The sequence below is a fragment of the Dipodomys spectabilis genome, unplaced genomic scaffold (assembly GCF_019054845.1).
Source record: "Dipodomys spectabilis isolate Male_0828 unplaced genomic scaffold, ASM1905484v1 ptg000137l, whole genome shotgun sequence".
NCBI classification, from domain to species: Eukaryota; Metazoa; Chordata; class Mammalia; order Rodentia; family Heteromyidae; genus Dipodomys; species Dipodomys spectabilis.
Window position 1 is genome coordinate 7,192,006 of NW_024870814.1, and position 17,199 is coordinate 7,209,204.

General features: G+C 43.4%; 1 protein-coding gene across 2 annotated transcripts in view; it reads right to left on the minus strand.

Moving 5' to 3' along the window:
• Positions 1 to 16,645, minus strand: part of Reep1 (receptor accessory protein 1) — a 109,328-nt gene extending 92,683 nt beyond the window's left edge. For both annotated transcript variants that reach the window (XM_042690455.1, XM_042690456.1), the window contains exon 1: positions 16,602 to 16,645. In XM_042690455.1, the coding sequence (XP_042546389.1) occupies positions 16,602 to 16,633 (32 nt within the window). In that variant the 5' untranslated portion in view covers positions 16,634 to 16,645. The remainder of the gene's footprint in view (positions 1 to 16,601) is intronic.
• Between the last annotated feature and the right edge of the window lie 554 nt (positions 16,646 to 17,199).

Sequence of the window (17,199 nt, forward strand, 5' to 3'; positions counted from 1 at the left end):
AAGTGGCACTATGGCTCAAGAGGTGGAGTGCTTGCCTTGAGCTTAAAAGCTGAGGGACAGTATCCAGGCCCAGAGGTCAAGCCCCATGACCAACTAAACAAAAAAACAAACAAAAAATACCTTTTAGGCACTAGAACTATCAGACTCCAAATATAATATAAATAAGTTGAATATATTTAATGGAATAAAAGTGAATTTAAAATACATAAGAGGAACAGATATCATAGAACATTTATAAGCTACAACAAAATAGAAATCCTACAATAAAACAGGACTTCTTAAATATAAGTAAAATTGAAAACTCAGTGGGTATGTTCAATAGCTGATTAGATATGGCCAAGGAGATAGACATAATTCAGCCGTGACAGAAAAAGTAATGAGAAATGACATAAGAAATAATGAGGCTAGGGTTGGGAAGGTGGCTCAGAGGTAGAGTGTTTGCCATGCATGCATGAGGCCCTGGGTTCAATTCCTCAGCACCACATAAGGAGAAAAAGCCGGAAATGACACTGTGGCTCAAGTGATAGAGCACTAGCCTTGAGCTGAAGAGCTGAGGGACAGCGCCCAGGCCCAGAGTTCAGGCCCCACGACCAACAAAAAAGAGAGAGAGAGAAAGAGAGAGAGAGAGAGAGAAGGAAAGAAAGTGGCTAATAGAGTAAATACAGCTAACATACATACACTTAATGAGAGTGGTAAAAAGGGAAAAGGAAAGAAATGGGGCAGAGACAATATTGTTGACTGTCAATAAATTTGTGCCATGTGTAGTAGTAGCACACATCACTCATTCTAGCTTGCAGAGGCTGAGGCTAGAAGATTACAAGTTTGAGACCAGCGTGGGCTACACAGTGAATTTAATGCCAGTCTGGGCTATATAAAAAGACCTGGCTCATAAAAATCTAAGGCTGGGATGTAGTTCAGTTGTAGAATGCTTACCTAACATGGACAAGATCCTAAATTCAATCCACACCAATGCAAATAAGAAGCATCTGGCTTTGATGGGTTTTACTAGCAAATTCTACTGTACATTCAAGAAAGAAATCAAATCTTAACACAAACTTCTCAGTTACTCAGGACTTAATCATAAAACTGAGTGATAAAATTTTCTTCCTAATTGATTAAAGACTGTCACAAAAACATTAGATAAAATACAGTATCGTTCCTTATTAAAAAATTTTTTGTAGTAAACTATCACTCAAAATGGATGCTATTTTTCCCATGGTCATGATTCACGGACTTTCAATTATTTTGTTGCAATAATGTCCCAGATTGGCCTTATGAGGCTCTTGGGTTATTGTTAGTGTTGTTTTGTTGACGAAAATGAATGAATGAATGTAGTGATACATTTCTGAAAGCCCTATAGCAAGCACAACATGGGAAAATGTCTAGCATTCATCTTTAATGAGGAACAAAGCTAAAGTACCTTGCATGCACCACCCCTGTCATCCTGGCTGGAGAGTCTCATTAGATCAGTGAGAGAGAAAAGATGATGATGACCTGAAAGGCATAACACTGAACTATTTTCAACTGATATGACTATTTGAAACCTCTCCCAAAATCTAAAGCTCAGCAACGTTGCACTTTTCTAACAAAAGAACAGAAAGTTGGGATGGGAATGTGGCATGCATGAAGCCCTGGGTTCAATTCTTCAGTTCCACATAAACAAAAAAAAGTTGGAAGTAGCCCTGTAGCTCAAGTGGTAGAAAGCTAGCCTACAGCAAAAGTAGCTCAGGGACAGTGCCCATGCCCTGAGTTCAACCCCTAGTACTGGCAAAAAAAAAAAAAAAGCATAGAAAGTTTAAATTTTTGTTAAGCTATTACACACAGTGGCATTGATAAATATCAAGTACCCAAGAACAACTCTAAAAAATGATGTACATAACATTTAAGGGGAAAAAAAGCATAAAATGTCATTGCAAGTCACTAAAGACCTAAATGAATTGAGGTACAGACTATGTTTATGGACTGGGACACTTAATATCTTAAGAACATTAATTTGGAAGTGGCGCTGTAGCTCAAGTGGTAGAGCGCTCGCCTTGAGCTGAAGAGCTGAGGGACAGCGCCCAGGCCCAGAGTTCAAGCCCCATGACTGACAAAAAAAAAAAAAAAGAACATTAATTTACAGCAAGGAATGTTTCTTTGTTGATTTCTCCCTACTTCAACCCTGTTATACTAAAATCAGTGCTAAAAAGAATATTAATTGTATTTCAAAAATCTTAATTTACTACTATTCTATACATGCAATTATCTCCCAATGAGAATGTTAGAAGATTTTTTAGTGTGTGTATGCTGTGACACAAGTTTAAGATAATTATATCTGGATGAGGAAAACACAAAGGCACATCAAATGTTATGTTATGGGCACTTAATATCTTCAGAGAAAGAATAAACTCGCTAACAGATGGCACTAGGGTAACTTTCTTTTCTTTTTCAACTTGCAGGATAAAAAATAAAAAAAATTAAGCTGGACACTGGTGGCTCCTGCCTGTAATCCTAGAGATCTGAGAATCACGGCTCAAAGCTAGCCTGGGCAGGAAAGTCTGTAAGATTCTTATCTCCAATTAACCACCAGAAAACAAGGAAGCGGCGATGTGGTGCAAGTAGTAGAGCTCTAGCCTTGAGCTGAAGACAGCATCCAGGCCCAGAGTTCAAGCCCCATGACCATCAAAAGAAAAAGAAAAAGAAAAAAAATTAGATAACTGTTTCACATTGTACACAAAAACCAACTAAGCTGAGCTCTGGGCAGCTCACACCTGTAATCCTAGCCTACACAGGAGACCAAGATCTGAGCATTGCAGTTTGTGACCAAATGGAGCAGAAAACTCCAGGAGACTCTTATCTCCAATTAGCCAGCAAAATGCCAAAAGTGGAGGTGTGATTCAAGTGGTAGAACACCAGCCCTGAGCAAAAACACTAGAAGAGAGCACGAGACCCTGAGTTCAAGGCCTAGTACTGGCACACACACGTGCACACGCATACATGCACACACACACACACACACACACACACACACACACATCAAAGACAGACTAGAAATATAAATGGGAAAGGAAAGCATCACATCTTCTGAAAGCAATATAATATCTTCATGTTTCAAGGACAAAAGACACAATAACAAACTGTAAGTGAAAAACATTAATAAATCGATTGCATTAAATATACTAAGAATTTCTGTGTATCAAAATATATCGTAAAGTGAGAGAATAAAGCACAGATGAAGAGACATATGTAACAGATGACGAAAGAACAGCATCCCAGAATATTTGAATAACTTCTCCATATCAGTAAGATTAAAGGAAAATTGGAGCCAGAGCCCAGTGGTTCATGCCTATAATGTAATCCTCAGGAGGCTGAGATCTGAGGATTGCAGCTCAACGCCAGCCTGGGCAGAAAAGTCCTTCTGACTCTTATCGCCAATAAACTACTCAAAAAAGCCAGAGTGGCTCTATAGTTCAAGCCCTAAGACTGGGGAAAAAAAAAAAAAAGAAGTTCATTAGTATTCTGGAAAATGTAAATTAAAATCCTAATGAGATTCTGTTTTGTACTAACCAGACTGGCAAAAATGCTGAAGTGTGACAATGTCAAATGATGAGAAAGACATGGTACAAATGAGGCCATATTTATGCTAAGAAAAGCCATTTTGAAAAGCAATTTATTAATTATAAATGGGGGGGTATGTGTCAGGACCTTACACAGGAATCTGTGTAAAGTTAGTGTAATTGAAAGCAGTGTGGCAGTAATAAAGGGTCAGAGAAACCAATCAGTGGAACTGAATAAAGGGCATAGAAACATCTGCTCATCTATTAAAGTTATTTGGTCAAGAAGAAAATGTAAATGCACTCTGCCTTAGCCATTTCAATCATAAAGAAACTTATGCACAGATATACTAAATGTATTAGAGTGTTCACCACAGCTTCCTTTCCAAGATCAAAATAAAAGCAATAAAAGTATGGGTCAAGAGTTCACTGGAGATCCAGGTGCCAGTGGCTCACATCTGCAATCCTAACTACTGAGTGAAAAAGCAAGCAAGGAGTCCCCTGGAATCTCCAGAAGAAGTTAGCCCTGCTAACACTTTGATATTAGCCCCATAGATTTATTTTAGACTTTCTGCTTCCAGAACTGTATTAAATACATTTGTTAATGCTTTTCATTTTTTTGTTTTTGTTTACTTATTTATTTTGTCAGTCATAGCCGTGTCCCTGTGGGCTTTTGCTCAAAGCTAGTGTTCTGCCACTTTAAGCCACGGCTCAGCTTCCGGTTTTTGAGTGGTTAATTAGAGATAAGAGTCTCACAGGGACTTTTCTGCCTGGGCTGTCTTTGAACCGTGATCCTGAGATCTCAGCCTCCCTGAATAGCTAGGATTACAGGCATGAGCCACTAGCGCCTAGCTTCATATCTGTTATTTTTAAGCCACAAAACTGGTGACTATTAGAGCAACAACTAATACAGTGGGTAAAGATGCTCAAGCCCAATTGTTTCCCTTAGCACATCCTTCGCTCTTGCTTCTTTTTTCTCCCAAGTGTCTCCAAGGTAGTGAGATGCTGCCAGTGATTTAATACCCTCATATATTAGATGTACCATGACCTAAGCTCAAAGAGGTCCTCCCCACAAATGCCAAGCAACACCAGGAAAGTCACTCACTAATACCCACACAACATCTGCCCAATGGAAAGAGCACTGGTCAGATAAGAGGTCACTTGAATTCAAGTCCCAGCTTCCCACTGACTGGCTGCGTAACTTCATAGATTTCTCAAAGATGGATCACAACTCATTCATCTTTATATCTCTGGTACCCATCGTAGTGCCTATCACAAAGCAAATGGTCAATAAATGGGCAGTGAATCAGCGAATAAAACAACCAGGCAATGAATCAATCAGCCTTGAGAAAGGATGGGAGTCCTGACTACTTGCTATAGTTTGTTGCAATGTCCCCCAAAGGCTGTTTGTTGAAGGTTTGGGTCACCAACCTACGGTGTTACTGAGAGATGGTAGGAACTTTGAATGTTGTGGCATTAGATGTATGCCTTTGGAGGGGATGTTGAGACTCTGGCCCCTTCCTACCTCTCTGTTTCCAGGCCACCAGGAGGTGAACAGGACTCCACCACCTCACACTGCCTTCCATGATGCAACACCTCACCACAGACCAAAACGCAATGGGCCAACCATAGCTGGAACTTCAAAAACTGTGAGCCAACAGAAACCTTTCCTGTTTTTAGTTGATTATCTCAAGTATTTTGTCACAATGCTGGAAAGCCAAGTCACATGGTATGTATAATGTTCATGCATTATTATTGGAGGGCTCATCCTGTTGCTTTGTGATGCTAGCTAATTCCTGTGTAGGAGGGCTGTTTCCTCACGTTTCATACTTGGAATGTAAAGTCATAGTTTGGGGATTAATATTGTAGGATGTATATTAAAGGTTAAGTCATAGTTTGGGGGTTAATATTGTAGGATGTATATTAAAGGCTCTTGGAGAGACTGGAAAAAATTCTGCCAGACTCTTCAAGGTCAATAATATAGCTGAATTTTCAGGTTGTCAAGTATACAATTGTTGTAGTCCTCATTTGCATCTTTGTAAAAAATGATGCCTTCTGTTTTATATCCTGGCAATTTTATTTTCATTATGTAAAAGCTCAGCTATGCTTTTAAGAGATTGCTATTAAATTTTATCCAAGATTTTTTAGAAATGTTGACAATTCCATTTTATTAAGGAAAGATTTTTAGGCTATTTAGTGTTCCATATTCCCAGGAACAAAAATCAAATCTCTCATCTTACAGATGAAAAAATTAAGGCTTAGCAAGATGAAGTTACTTTTCAACATCATGAGTTAAGTTTCTGCAAAACTGATGTTTGGAAAATGATCTAACCATAGCGGAATAATGAATGATCCTTCTGTTTTTGGTGGGGGTTTTTTGTACCAGTACTTGGGCTTCAAATCAGGGCCTCCAGCTCTTGCTTGGTTTTCTTGCTCATGGATGTTGCTCTATCAGCAGTCTGGTTTTTTTTTTTTCAGTCTGGTATTTTTTACTTGTTAGTTAATTGAAAAGTCTCAAGGACTTTTCTACCTGAGCTGGTTCTGAACTCTGATCCTTCAGGTCTCCTAGGTAGCTAGGATTACAGGCATGAGCCATGGGTGCCTAGCTCATTAAATATTTTTAAACACCTAATATATATTTAACACTTCTGTAGGTACAGGGGATAAGACAAATACCAAAGTCATAGAGACAATTGGCCTTGGTGGCATATCATGTAATCCTAGTACTCAAGAGACTGAAGCAGTGACACTGCATACTCAAAGCCAACTTTTCTCAACAACCTATTAACCTTAAAAGTCATAGAGGCAAAATGCTAGTAAAGACTAAGACCACTAACAAGTAAACAAATTCAAAGCTTTGTTTCAGGAAGTGATAAAGGGATAGAGAGTTGGAGTTTTAGGGATGGTGATCAGAAAAGGCCTCTCCCAAAGAGATTTATAGCAGTCCTAAATGAAAAAAGGGAGGACAATCTGGAAGTATGTGCTGTAGCCCATAAAACTGCAAGCACAAGGCTACTGGGTGAGATCAGCTGTCTGTTCAGAAATAAAGAAAAGGATGGAGTGAGAAAAGGAAAAGAAATTCAAAGTAGGTCAGAGAATAGGCAGGAGTCAGACTGTTGAGTGTTCTTGAGAATGATAAGAGTTTGAACTGAATTCTTCACTGGATGAAATGCTAATGGCGAAACAGTTTTTAAACAGCAGGAAAAAAATTACTTATACTTTGTAGTAGTCCATTTTCTGTTGCCAAAGTACATTACTTGAAACAGACTATTTTTATAAAGAAAAGGAGTTTAATCCAATAGTGGTTCTTGCCTATAATCTCAGGAGATTGAGATTTAAGGATCACAAAAAATAGCACAGATAAGAAAGTGAGATTTTTATTTCTTTTTTTGTTTTTGTTTTTGTTGGCCAAGGGGCTTGAACTCTGGGCTTGGGCGCTGTCCCTGCACTCCTCAGCTCAAGGCAAACGCTCTATCACTTGAGCCTCACAGCACCACTTCCAGTTTTCTAGTGGTTTATTGGAGATAAGAGTCTCATGGACTTTCCTGCCCGGGCTGGCTTTGAACCGTGATCCTCAGATCTCAGCCTCCTAAGTAGCTAGGATTACAGGCATGAGCCACTAGTGCCCGGCAAGATTTTTATTTCTAATTAACACCCAAAATCAGAAAGTGGAACTGTGGTAAAATGCTAACCTTAAGTGAAAAAAGTGAAGGTAAGCACTTGGCCCCGAGTTCAAGCCTCAGTACCAACATTCAAAAATATAAAATTAAGCCAGTCACCAGTGGCTCATGCCTGTAATCCTAGCTACTCAGGAGGTTGAGATCTGAGAATCATGGTTCGAAGTCAGCCAGGAAAGTCCATGAGACTCTAATCTCCAATTAATCACAAAAAAAAGCCAGTCATGGAGTGCTGTCCTTGAGCTAAAGAAGCTCCGGGACAGCACCGAGGCCCTGAATTCAAGCCCTAGGACAGGAAAAAAAATGACTCACAGTTCTGGAGGCTGAAAGTTTTAACAGCACAGCATAGTTTCTGAAGAGGGCCTCCCTGGCTGAATCATCTAATGGTAAATAGCAGTGGTGTGAACACGTGTGGGAAGAAATCACATCATAAAATGAGAAACCAGAGAATAGGGCCCTACAATCTCTTCCAAGAACATGTCACCAATTGACCTAGGGACCTCCCCCAAAGCTCTACCTCTTAAACATCACCACACTGAACGAGGACAAAGCTTCTAACATATAAATCTCTGGGGAGACAAATTTTAAAACAGGTTGTTGGAGGGACAGAAGTAGAAATGAGTTTAGTTTGTTTCAGTGCTGGGAGTCAATCCCTAGGTACTCACTCTTACTGGGGAAGTACCTCACCACTAGCCATAGCCTCATCCTTTTCAGTGTGTTTTAAAATATTTCAGGCAAACAGTAATTTTGAGTTGGAGCAACATGGTTTCAGTCCTGGTTGGACAGTAAGTCTTTTGAAGGTAGACCTAAAAGGACTTTGTAAAAGGATTGCATAGCGCATTAGATCCCGCAACACAGATCCGGCAATTCCCATTAGACACGTGTGGACTAGCAGCACTAAAACATAATCACATGCTCAAGAAAAGAAGTCCTTATGTGTTTTTAGAAATTTACTGTAAGATTCCAGCATGAGCTATCAATGGCTTAGCAGGCTCTTTCTCCAGGTAGGTTGTTATATCTTCTCTTGTAAGTAATGTGACTGCTCAACCCAATACTTCGTATGTCAGGCATTGTCTTCTCCAAGTCTTACACCCAGGTGGTAATAAAACCAACTTTTACCTATCAGGACTCGACAGCCCATCTGTGAAATCTTCTTAGGTTAGCATTAGGTTGGTGTAACCCAATCATACCATCCAAAAAACTCACAAGAGCCGGGTGCCTATGGCTGATGCCTGTAATCCTAGCCATTAAGGAGGCTGAGATCTGAGGATCTCAAAGCCAGCCGGAGCAAGAAAGTCCTTGAGACCCTTATCTCCAATTAACCACGAGAAAACTAGAAGTGGCACTGTGGCTCAAGTGATAGAGTGCTAGTCCTGAGCTGAAGAGCTGAGGGACAGCGCCCAGAGTTCAAGACCCACGACTGAAAAAAAATCACAAGAAGTCAGGTTTTGGATCTCTCTAAAGCAGAAAGGATAGACCAGAGTCTAGAGTGAATGGATGACTCGAGATTGATTGAATCTCAGCTCTCTCATCAATAATGGAAACCTTAAGCAAGTTCATTTCTGTTCCTGACTCAGCATTTCTCAAGATTCACAGGGATCTTGTTTACATGCAGATTCATTAGGTCGTGGGAGGAGTGGAAATCTATGTTCCTAATGACTCCGGGGATGCCCATGATGTGGGTATACACTCGGAATAGACAGAACCTAACTCAATCATGATTCATTATGTACTTAATAGGCACCTTCTAAACATGAGGAACTGAGGGGGAGAGAACAAACATGAGCTTTAAGGGGCACTAAATGTACACTTGTATTATAAAGTAAAAAAATGACCAGGCCACTCTGGAGACTCAGAGAAGAGAAATCTTTCCTCATTTAGGGGTCCCAGGAGGGACTTCACAGAGATATAAAAATACCTGGGAAACAAACATGATGAAAATTCCAGGCACCACCCAGTGCTTTAGCCATGAAATGACATCATTTCTTTATAGTCCCAGTCCCTAATTTCTTCAAACTTAAGGCTTTCTTTTTTTTAACTTACATATAGAACAAGGAAAATAAAATAAAATGGAAAAAAGAGAGATGTTTCTCATGTGAAGAAGTAAAATGAGCTGGGCACAGTGGCTCACACCTATAATCCTAGCAACTCGGCAGGCTGAGATCTGAGGACCACAGTTCAAAGCCAGCTTGAGACTCTTATTTCCAAGTAACCACCAAAAGCCAGACATGGGACTGTGGTTCAAGAGGTAGAGAAAAAAGCTCAGGGACAGCACCCAAACATGGAGTTCAAGCCCCAGGATTAAAAAGCAAAAAACAAACAAAAAAACAAAAAAACAAACAAAAAACAGTCACCAGTGGGTCATGCCTGTAATCCTAGCTACTCAGGAGGCTAAGATTTGAGGATCACAGTTCGAAGTCAGCCTGGGCAAGAAAGTTTCCAATTAACTGTCAAAAAGCTAGGTAGAAAAGTCCCTATGAGACTCTTATCTACAATTAACCAACAGAAAATCTTAAGTGGTAGAGTGCTAGCCTTGAGCCAAAAGAGCTCAGGGACAGCACCTAGGCCCCAAGTTCAAGCCCAACAACTTACAAAAAAAAAGTGCTAGCTAGTACTCTCGCATGTTAAAGTCAATACCATTTATTGCAAGGATATTTCTAGGTTTACAAGCTGGTTAGGGGTCATTTAATCAACATCTGTAGTTATTACAGCTGCTCAAAGATGTTTAGATAAGAATATAATTCTCTACTACTTGAATCTAGGCTTGGCCAATAAAATGTGAAAAGTGACATGTTATCATTTCCAGGGAAGGTACTTAAGAGCCAGTGTGTGACTCTCCATTTCCCTCATGCTCTGTCAACCCAGATGTCTTCTATGGCAAGGATACCATACTAAGAGAAAGGCAATTGTATTGGCCTGGGACTGTGGGTGGTTATGATGGGCAGAGTTGCCTGCCTGGGAGAGCAAGTTCTGACCCACCATGACATCTTCCCTGCAGAAATCATTCTTAGGACCCCCTTTCTCACTGAGCTCAACTCTGCCTCTTTATACCAATCCTAAGAGATGAATCTCAGTGCTGTTCCTGATCTAGGGACCTACCTACACTATGCTTGAAGAGCTCTATCAAATTATCCATCAAGATTTCTTCCAGGGATGGAATGTAGCTCAGTGGTTAGAAAGACCAGTGTGTGATCCTTAGCATTGCAAAAATAAAAATGAGGCCAGGTGCCCGTGGCTCACGCCTGTAATCCTAGCTATTAAAGAGGCTGAGATCTAAGGATCACAGTTCAAAGCCAGCCTGGGCAGGAAAAGTCTACAAGACTCTTATCTCCAATTAACCAGAAAACTGGAAGTGACGCTGTGGCTCCAGTGGTAGAGCTCTAGCCTTGAGCTGAAGAGCTGAGGGACAGCACCCAAGCCCAGAGTTCAAGCCCCATGACCAACATAAATAAATAAAAATATTTCTCCAAATATCCCCACTGATACCAAATATTTGGTCCATCATCTATTATTTCCTTTTGCTTTATATTTCTAGGATTCCCTCAGTGTGACTAAAAACCTCCAAATGGTCACAAGAGTACTTCTGTGTGAACACATGAAATCTCAAAGTATAATATGTATACAATTATCTATCTTCCAATCTCCCACGGCCTTCTCCTGGCTTAGAATTGAGGAAAATATTTCTCAGATACAAATTCAAACTTTTAAAACTCTTGTTGGTGCTTGGTACCCTTAGCAGTGAAATTGCAAAGGCACTGTATGTGAGGGTTACCACACTGCTAAGTCCCTCCCTCCCCCAGCTTCTCAGGCTTCCCTGTGCATGCGCAAGCATGGGTACACGCATGCACACGCGTGTATACACACACACACACTCACCACATTTTAAGTACAGAATGGCAGCCTCACTAAGTGATTAAAGAGGGTCCATCTCTCCCTTCCTCTTGTTTCCCAGAGCTCTTTTTTCCTTCTCTTCTAAGGAAGATAGCTCTTTTCAGAAGGAAAGAGGGACTGACCCAGTAATAAACAGGTAATATTCTCATTGTCAGCTAAAACCCAAATAAGACACAGTGGGGAGAAGCACATAAAAGCTACTTCCCAGCAGGCAGGCAGGATTAGTAAGCAAAGACACAGAGCTACTCAACAGTAGCTCAATCTAAGCTGGTAGTTTTCACTTCCTTCAGGCTACTCCTGCTTGTAAAAATTATGGTGTGTTGGGCATGGTGGGAAAGGAAGTACCCTTGAGAAGCATCAACTCTTGGTGATATTAGGACTTCTCAGATTATTTCAGGTGGCCAACACCCTATCTCTCAGAGGGAGGGGGGTAGTGGTGGTGTTACTCTTAGGACTCTGTCTAGTGTGGAGACTGGAACTCAAGTATGCTCACTTTTAACCCAATATTGTTCCTCTCACAATTCAGTTGAAACATATACCCAGAATCTAGAATGTCCCACAAAGCAGGGCCAGGAAATAAATCCTCAACCAACAAGAACCCTCTATTAACTGTGTCATGTTCTTGCATTCCACTTTCTAAAAGCAGGCCCCAAAGAAAAGCAAGCTTATGTTTAAGTATTTATGGTCTCTTTCTTTTTCCATTTGTTTTGCAACCATTGGGGAACATCATGAAGACAATCCGCATTCCTTTCAGTCTCCTACACTTTTATATCCCGACCCACAATGAATAGATGTCATGCTCCAAATCCCACTGCTGTGATTGAGCCAGATCCCCAGCCATTAATCTACGACATGGGGTTGATCATCACACTGTACTTTCCTAAAATTAATATCCTGAACCATTTGCAAAGGCTAGAGTCAGTGGCAGAACATTTGGCTAGCATGTGTAAGGCCCTGGATTCAATCCCCAGCACTACCAAAAACAAAAACAAAAAAATCATTGAATTAAGACTCTGCTGCCCCTAGAGTACATGGAAAGTGTTAGGTCCATTCAGCCAACATTCTGGACCTTAGCCAAAAATCTGTCTAGAGAGAATGAATTAACACTTGCTCCTTAGAATAAATGCTTCAAAATGGCACATTCTCCCAAGAAGTCACAAAGCAACCTCTGTGTCCCCTGTCCATCAGGTTGCTGCACAGAAACATATTTTCCTCACTGTGAACTTCATTTGTGCTTAGGCCTTGAGGTACACCTCCAAAAAAAAATTTAAAGAAGCGAGTGAATGAAACCATGTCCCTAGTGGATACCAACTATTATCTCTCTAACAAGGTCTACCTTACACTATCTTTTGTTTAATTCTTCCCAAGCTAAGCCAAGGAAGTTTGGAAGAGCTAGACTGACAAGGGTATGCTATGATCTTTATCCAGTGGGCACAAACCTGTGTTGATACCCAGTGAACAGCCCTGGTTAGGCTTCCCTGATTACTCCCAGGGCATCAAGTCTCCTTTCACAAAACAACCTTTACTGAGTGGACTTAGTTAGGCACTAGGTACTTCAAAATAGTGGCTTTGGGGGGGGGGGGTAAGCAGTGAGGAGGGGAAAGACAGGGGCCAGAAAGGGAAACAAACCATAATCACTGCCTCCAGACCACTCACAGTCCCTGAATACCTTCAGCTTGTTTTAATGCCTCTGTCTGACTGCCTGGGATCACAAAGACAGGAAGATACTCCCTCTCTATCTTCAGAACTCAGTGATAGCTCTTCTTGAATGCTCTTTGAAGTAACTAACACAAGCTTACTAAACTTTAAAAAGATTACTTACAGGAAACAGGACTTATGGGCAAGATCATAGAGTGTCCTCCTATGAGTGGTCTTAGAAGAGAGCTCACTACAACTGTAAGAGGTGATGAGAGGAGAAAAGAGCACTGGACTAAAAGTCCAGGGCCTGTTTGTTCTACCAGCTCATCTGTGTCCTTGGGCATTCCTTCTGAGTTCCACTGATGTGGGGACGGGTGGCAAGATCTATGGGTTTTATTTATTTATTTGATTAGTGGTTTCTGTTTGCTCTAAAATCCATTTGTTTTTCCAAATTTTATTTTATCTAGAATCCAATATATAAAACAAACCAGTCTATGTGACCCTCAGAACTCAGTCCAAACATGGCAAGAGTGGGTTCAGGATAGAGAGCTCTTGTATTCTCTTGCAGAGAGACCCAGAGGGAGAGAAGGAGGGAATCACCATGGATTGAGGCTGTCTTTGGTGCTTGGTAATTCATGTATCAAACATCATTGAAATATTTGCAATAGCTACATGAGGTTAAATAGTTTGTGAACTAAGATCTGTTGTGATCTGGGCTTTGAACTGGGATCCACTGGCAAGAGGCAGAACTGGGATTTGAGCCATGGGTTTTCTAAGTCCAAACATAGTATCATAATATGTTCCTCTAGGTATGTAGAATACTGACTAAGTCAGTCATCTCCATAAATACATATGCATACATACACATGAAATACTTCTTAAAAAATTATACCCCTTAGAAGTGAAGCTGTGGCTCAAAGTGGTAGAGCACTAGCCTAGAGCACAAAAGTTCAGGTACAATGCCCACATACTGAGTTCAAGCCCCAGAACCAAGCAAAAAAAAATTGTTTTTTTGCATTTTGCCAGGTGCCAGTGGCTCACACCTGTAACCCTACCTACTCAGGAGGCTGAGATCTGAGGATCATAATTTGAAGCCAGAACAGGCAGTAAAGTCCCCATGAGCCTCTTATCTCCAATTAACCACTCAAAAACCAGAAGTGGAGCTGTGGCTCAAACTAGTAGAGCACTAGGCTTGAGTAAAAGAGCTCAGGGACAGGGCCCAGGCCCTGAGTTCAAGCCCCATTACAAAAAAAAAAAAAAAAAAAATACACCCTTAGTGAATGGGATTGAAGACATATGTGTGTGTGAAAATATAATAGAGGAGGTAAACTTCTAAGTACAATGTACACATGTATGACGGGATTATCACAATGGAACCCCTTTGTACTATCAATATATGCTAATAAAAATGCATCAGAGCCAGGTGTCAGTGGCTCACGCCTGTAATCCTAGATACTCAGGAGGCTAAGATCTGAGGATCACAGTTCAAAGCCAACCCCAGGCAAGAAAGTCTGTGAGACTCTTATCTCCAATTAACCACTAGAAAACCGGAAGTAGCACTGTGGCTCAAGAGGTAGAGCGCTCGCCTTGAGCTGAAGAGCGCAGGTACAGCGCCCAAGCCCAGAGTTCAAGCCTCACGATCAAAAAAAAAAAGCATCAGAAAAGGAATACATACCTCCAAATCACCATGAATCTCTCTATATGGTGATAATGCTGATGATTTTCAGTCTATGGTTCCTAATTATCTTATAATGATCAGGTATGGTTTATGTGAGACAGATATTGCTTATTAAAAGTGGTTCCAGCCGGGTGCCGGTGGCTCGCGCCTGTAATCCTAGCTACTCAGGAGGCTGAGATCTGAGGATCGCAGTTCAAAGCCAGCCCTGGTAGTTAAGTCCATGAAACTCTGATCTCCAATAAACCACCAGAAAATTGGAAGTAGTGCTGTGGCTCAAGCGGTAGAGGGCTTGCCTTGAGCTGAAGAGCTGAGGGACAGCACCCAGGCCCAGAGTTTAAGCCCCATGGCTGACTGACATAAATAAATAAATAAATAAATAAATAAATAAATAAATAAATAAATAAATAAATAAATGTGGTTCCAATAATTTATGTTGGGTTTATACAGTGAATTAGGGATGGATGGTGATCGGTAGCATTCTTGACCTTTCAGAGTTGACAGTGGAACAGCCCTCTGGGCCAAGTGTATTGGGCTGATCTAAGGGCCAATTCTCATGATCAATTTATCCCATGTTTCAGTTCTGCATGGGGTGGTGGTTGTTTTAGAAGGTAACAGAAAGTTGCTGAGTCCCCTCCCAAATATGTCTCCCCTCTATAGCCCTCAGCTGCCTTGTATAGAAGAGAATGCTAATAAAACTAAAGATGGTCACATGACTCTGGAACAGATACACTCACTCTCAGCCAGGCTAACTAGAAATCATCAGGCAAAGCTAACTAAATTCTCTTTCCATACCTTGTGGACACTCTACAGCTTTCTGGAAAACTTAAAGCTCTCGGAGCTACTTTAGGAGAGAAAACATCACCCTAAAGGTAAGTCAGGTTTTGTTGGCCTGAGGTGTGGCAAGGCTCTCTTCTGTATTATTCATGCCAGCTCTGCCTGTAGAAATCTCCTAAATATTTAATGTGCCCCCTCCAGGGACCCCGTGAAAGCCCCAATCTGTGGAGAGACCTTCAGGGAATGACTTGGGGGCTGCGAGGCAGACACTGGCTTTAGGAGGAAAGCTCAGAAGAACGGTTTAGAGACACGGCTTGAAGACCTTGGTAGGCTTCTCCGGATTGCCTTTTGGGAAATCAGGAGCGAAGGAGAGGAGATGTGCCAAACACGAGGCGTGATGCCGCACAATCAAGGGGAGTCCAGAGCCCCGCTTCCTCAGACAAAGAAAAGGCCCAGGCACATGCTCTTCTCCGGCAGCCTCCCTGGGCCCATTTCAGTCCTGGTTGCCCAGACCAGGTGGCAAAGCTGTCCTCCCCACCCCACCCCCCATCCATCCCAGTGGGAAAGGTGAAGGAAGGAGAGAGTCTTGAAAGACACAAATGTACTCTCCAGGCCCATCCCCAATGACTTCACACAGGCCTCACCCCAGATGACTGCTCGCCTGCATCATCGTGGGGTGTCACGGCCACCGCCCTGGGGGTTGTCACTTGGAAATCACCCGTGTATTCCTCCAGACGCCTGCCCCCTGGCCCTCAAACCTCTGCAGAAGGAATCAGACCTGGGGCACCAGGACAGCTACTCCAAAATTCACCCACAGCCCCCCAAGTCGCACCTGCCTGGTGCCCGCGATCGAGGAGGGAAACCTAAAAAGGAGTGATTTTTTTCCCCACCCCACGGAGCCCCGCCTCCACGTCTCCACCGGTCCCCGCGATGACCCCTCCCAGGCTGCGCCCCTCGCCTGCCCCGGCTCCGTCTGTCATTTTCACCTGACAAAAGCGTGGCAGCCGGGAACGACACCCGACCCCACCCCGGCCTTCTCCTAAACGGAACGCGTGTCCCCGAGGCGCACCCATTCGCGGGCCTCGGCGAATCCACCCGACCCGGGGAACAAAGCGACGGGGGGCGGGGGGGCGAGACCCAGTCCCCAGAGAGTCCCCCGTGCGCCCCAGCCCTCCCAGCTCCCCCCGCGGGGACCCCAACCTGGGCCCCGCGGCGCCCCCGGGGGCCACCCCGCCACCCCGTCCTCCCTCAGGCGTCCGCAACAGCTACTGTACCTGCTAAATTTAGCGGCTACCGTTTATTAATAGCCCGAGCAACCGGGGCCGGGCGCGGCAGGGGCGCGCAGCCTAAGGGGGGGTGGGGGGGACCCGGGGACGGGGAAGAAGGGACGCGGAGAAGAAGGCCACTTACACCACCAGCCTGGAGATGATCCATGACACCATGGCGGGCGGGCGGGCGGGCGGCGGGCGCGGCTGGGCTGCAGGCGGGAGGTGCAGCGCGGCGCTCCCGGCACGTCTGTCCGCGCACGGCTGCCGCCGCCAGACTGAGCGCGCCCGCCGCCCGGCCCCGCGCCCGCGCGTACGCGCAGTCGCCGCACGTTCCGCCGGCGGCGCGCGGGTGGGGGGGGGGCAGGGTGAGGAGTGGGGAGGGGAGGGAGCGCACCCCCTCAACCCCCCCCCCACACACACCATCATCACGGATCCGCCGGCCCTGTGTGATTGGGCAGCTAGGACCCGCCCCACCTCACTGGCCATTAGCCCCTCAGGCTGAATCTGGGTGAGTCGGTGGCATTCTCTGGAGCCCTGGCGCCCGGATCTGGAGGAACCCTGCGGTGGCCCCACCCTCACTGGTACATTGGGGAAACTGAGGTCTAGACAGGAACTTTGGGAAGCTGTCTCCACCTGTTCTGTCATCCTAAAGAGATCCAAGAGATACTTACCTGTCGCCAGGCCTGATTTATTCAGTCTTGTCTCCAAGACCACAGAAGCTACCTGTCTCCTGACAGTTC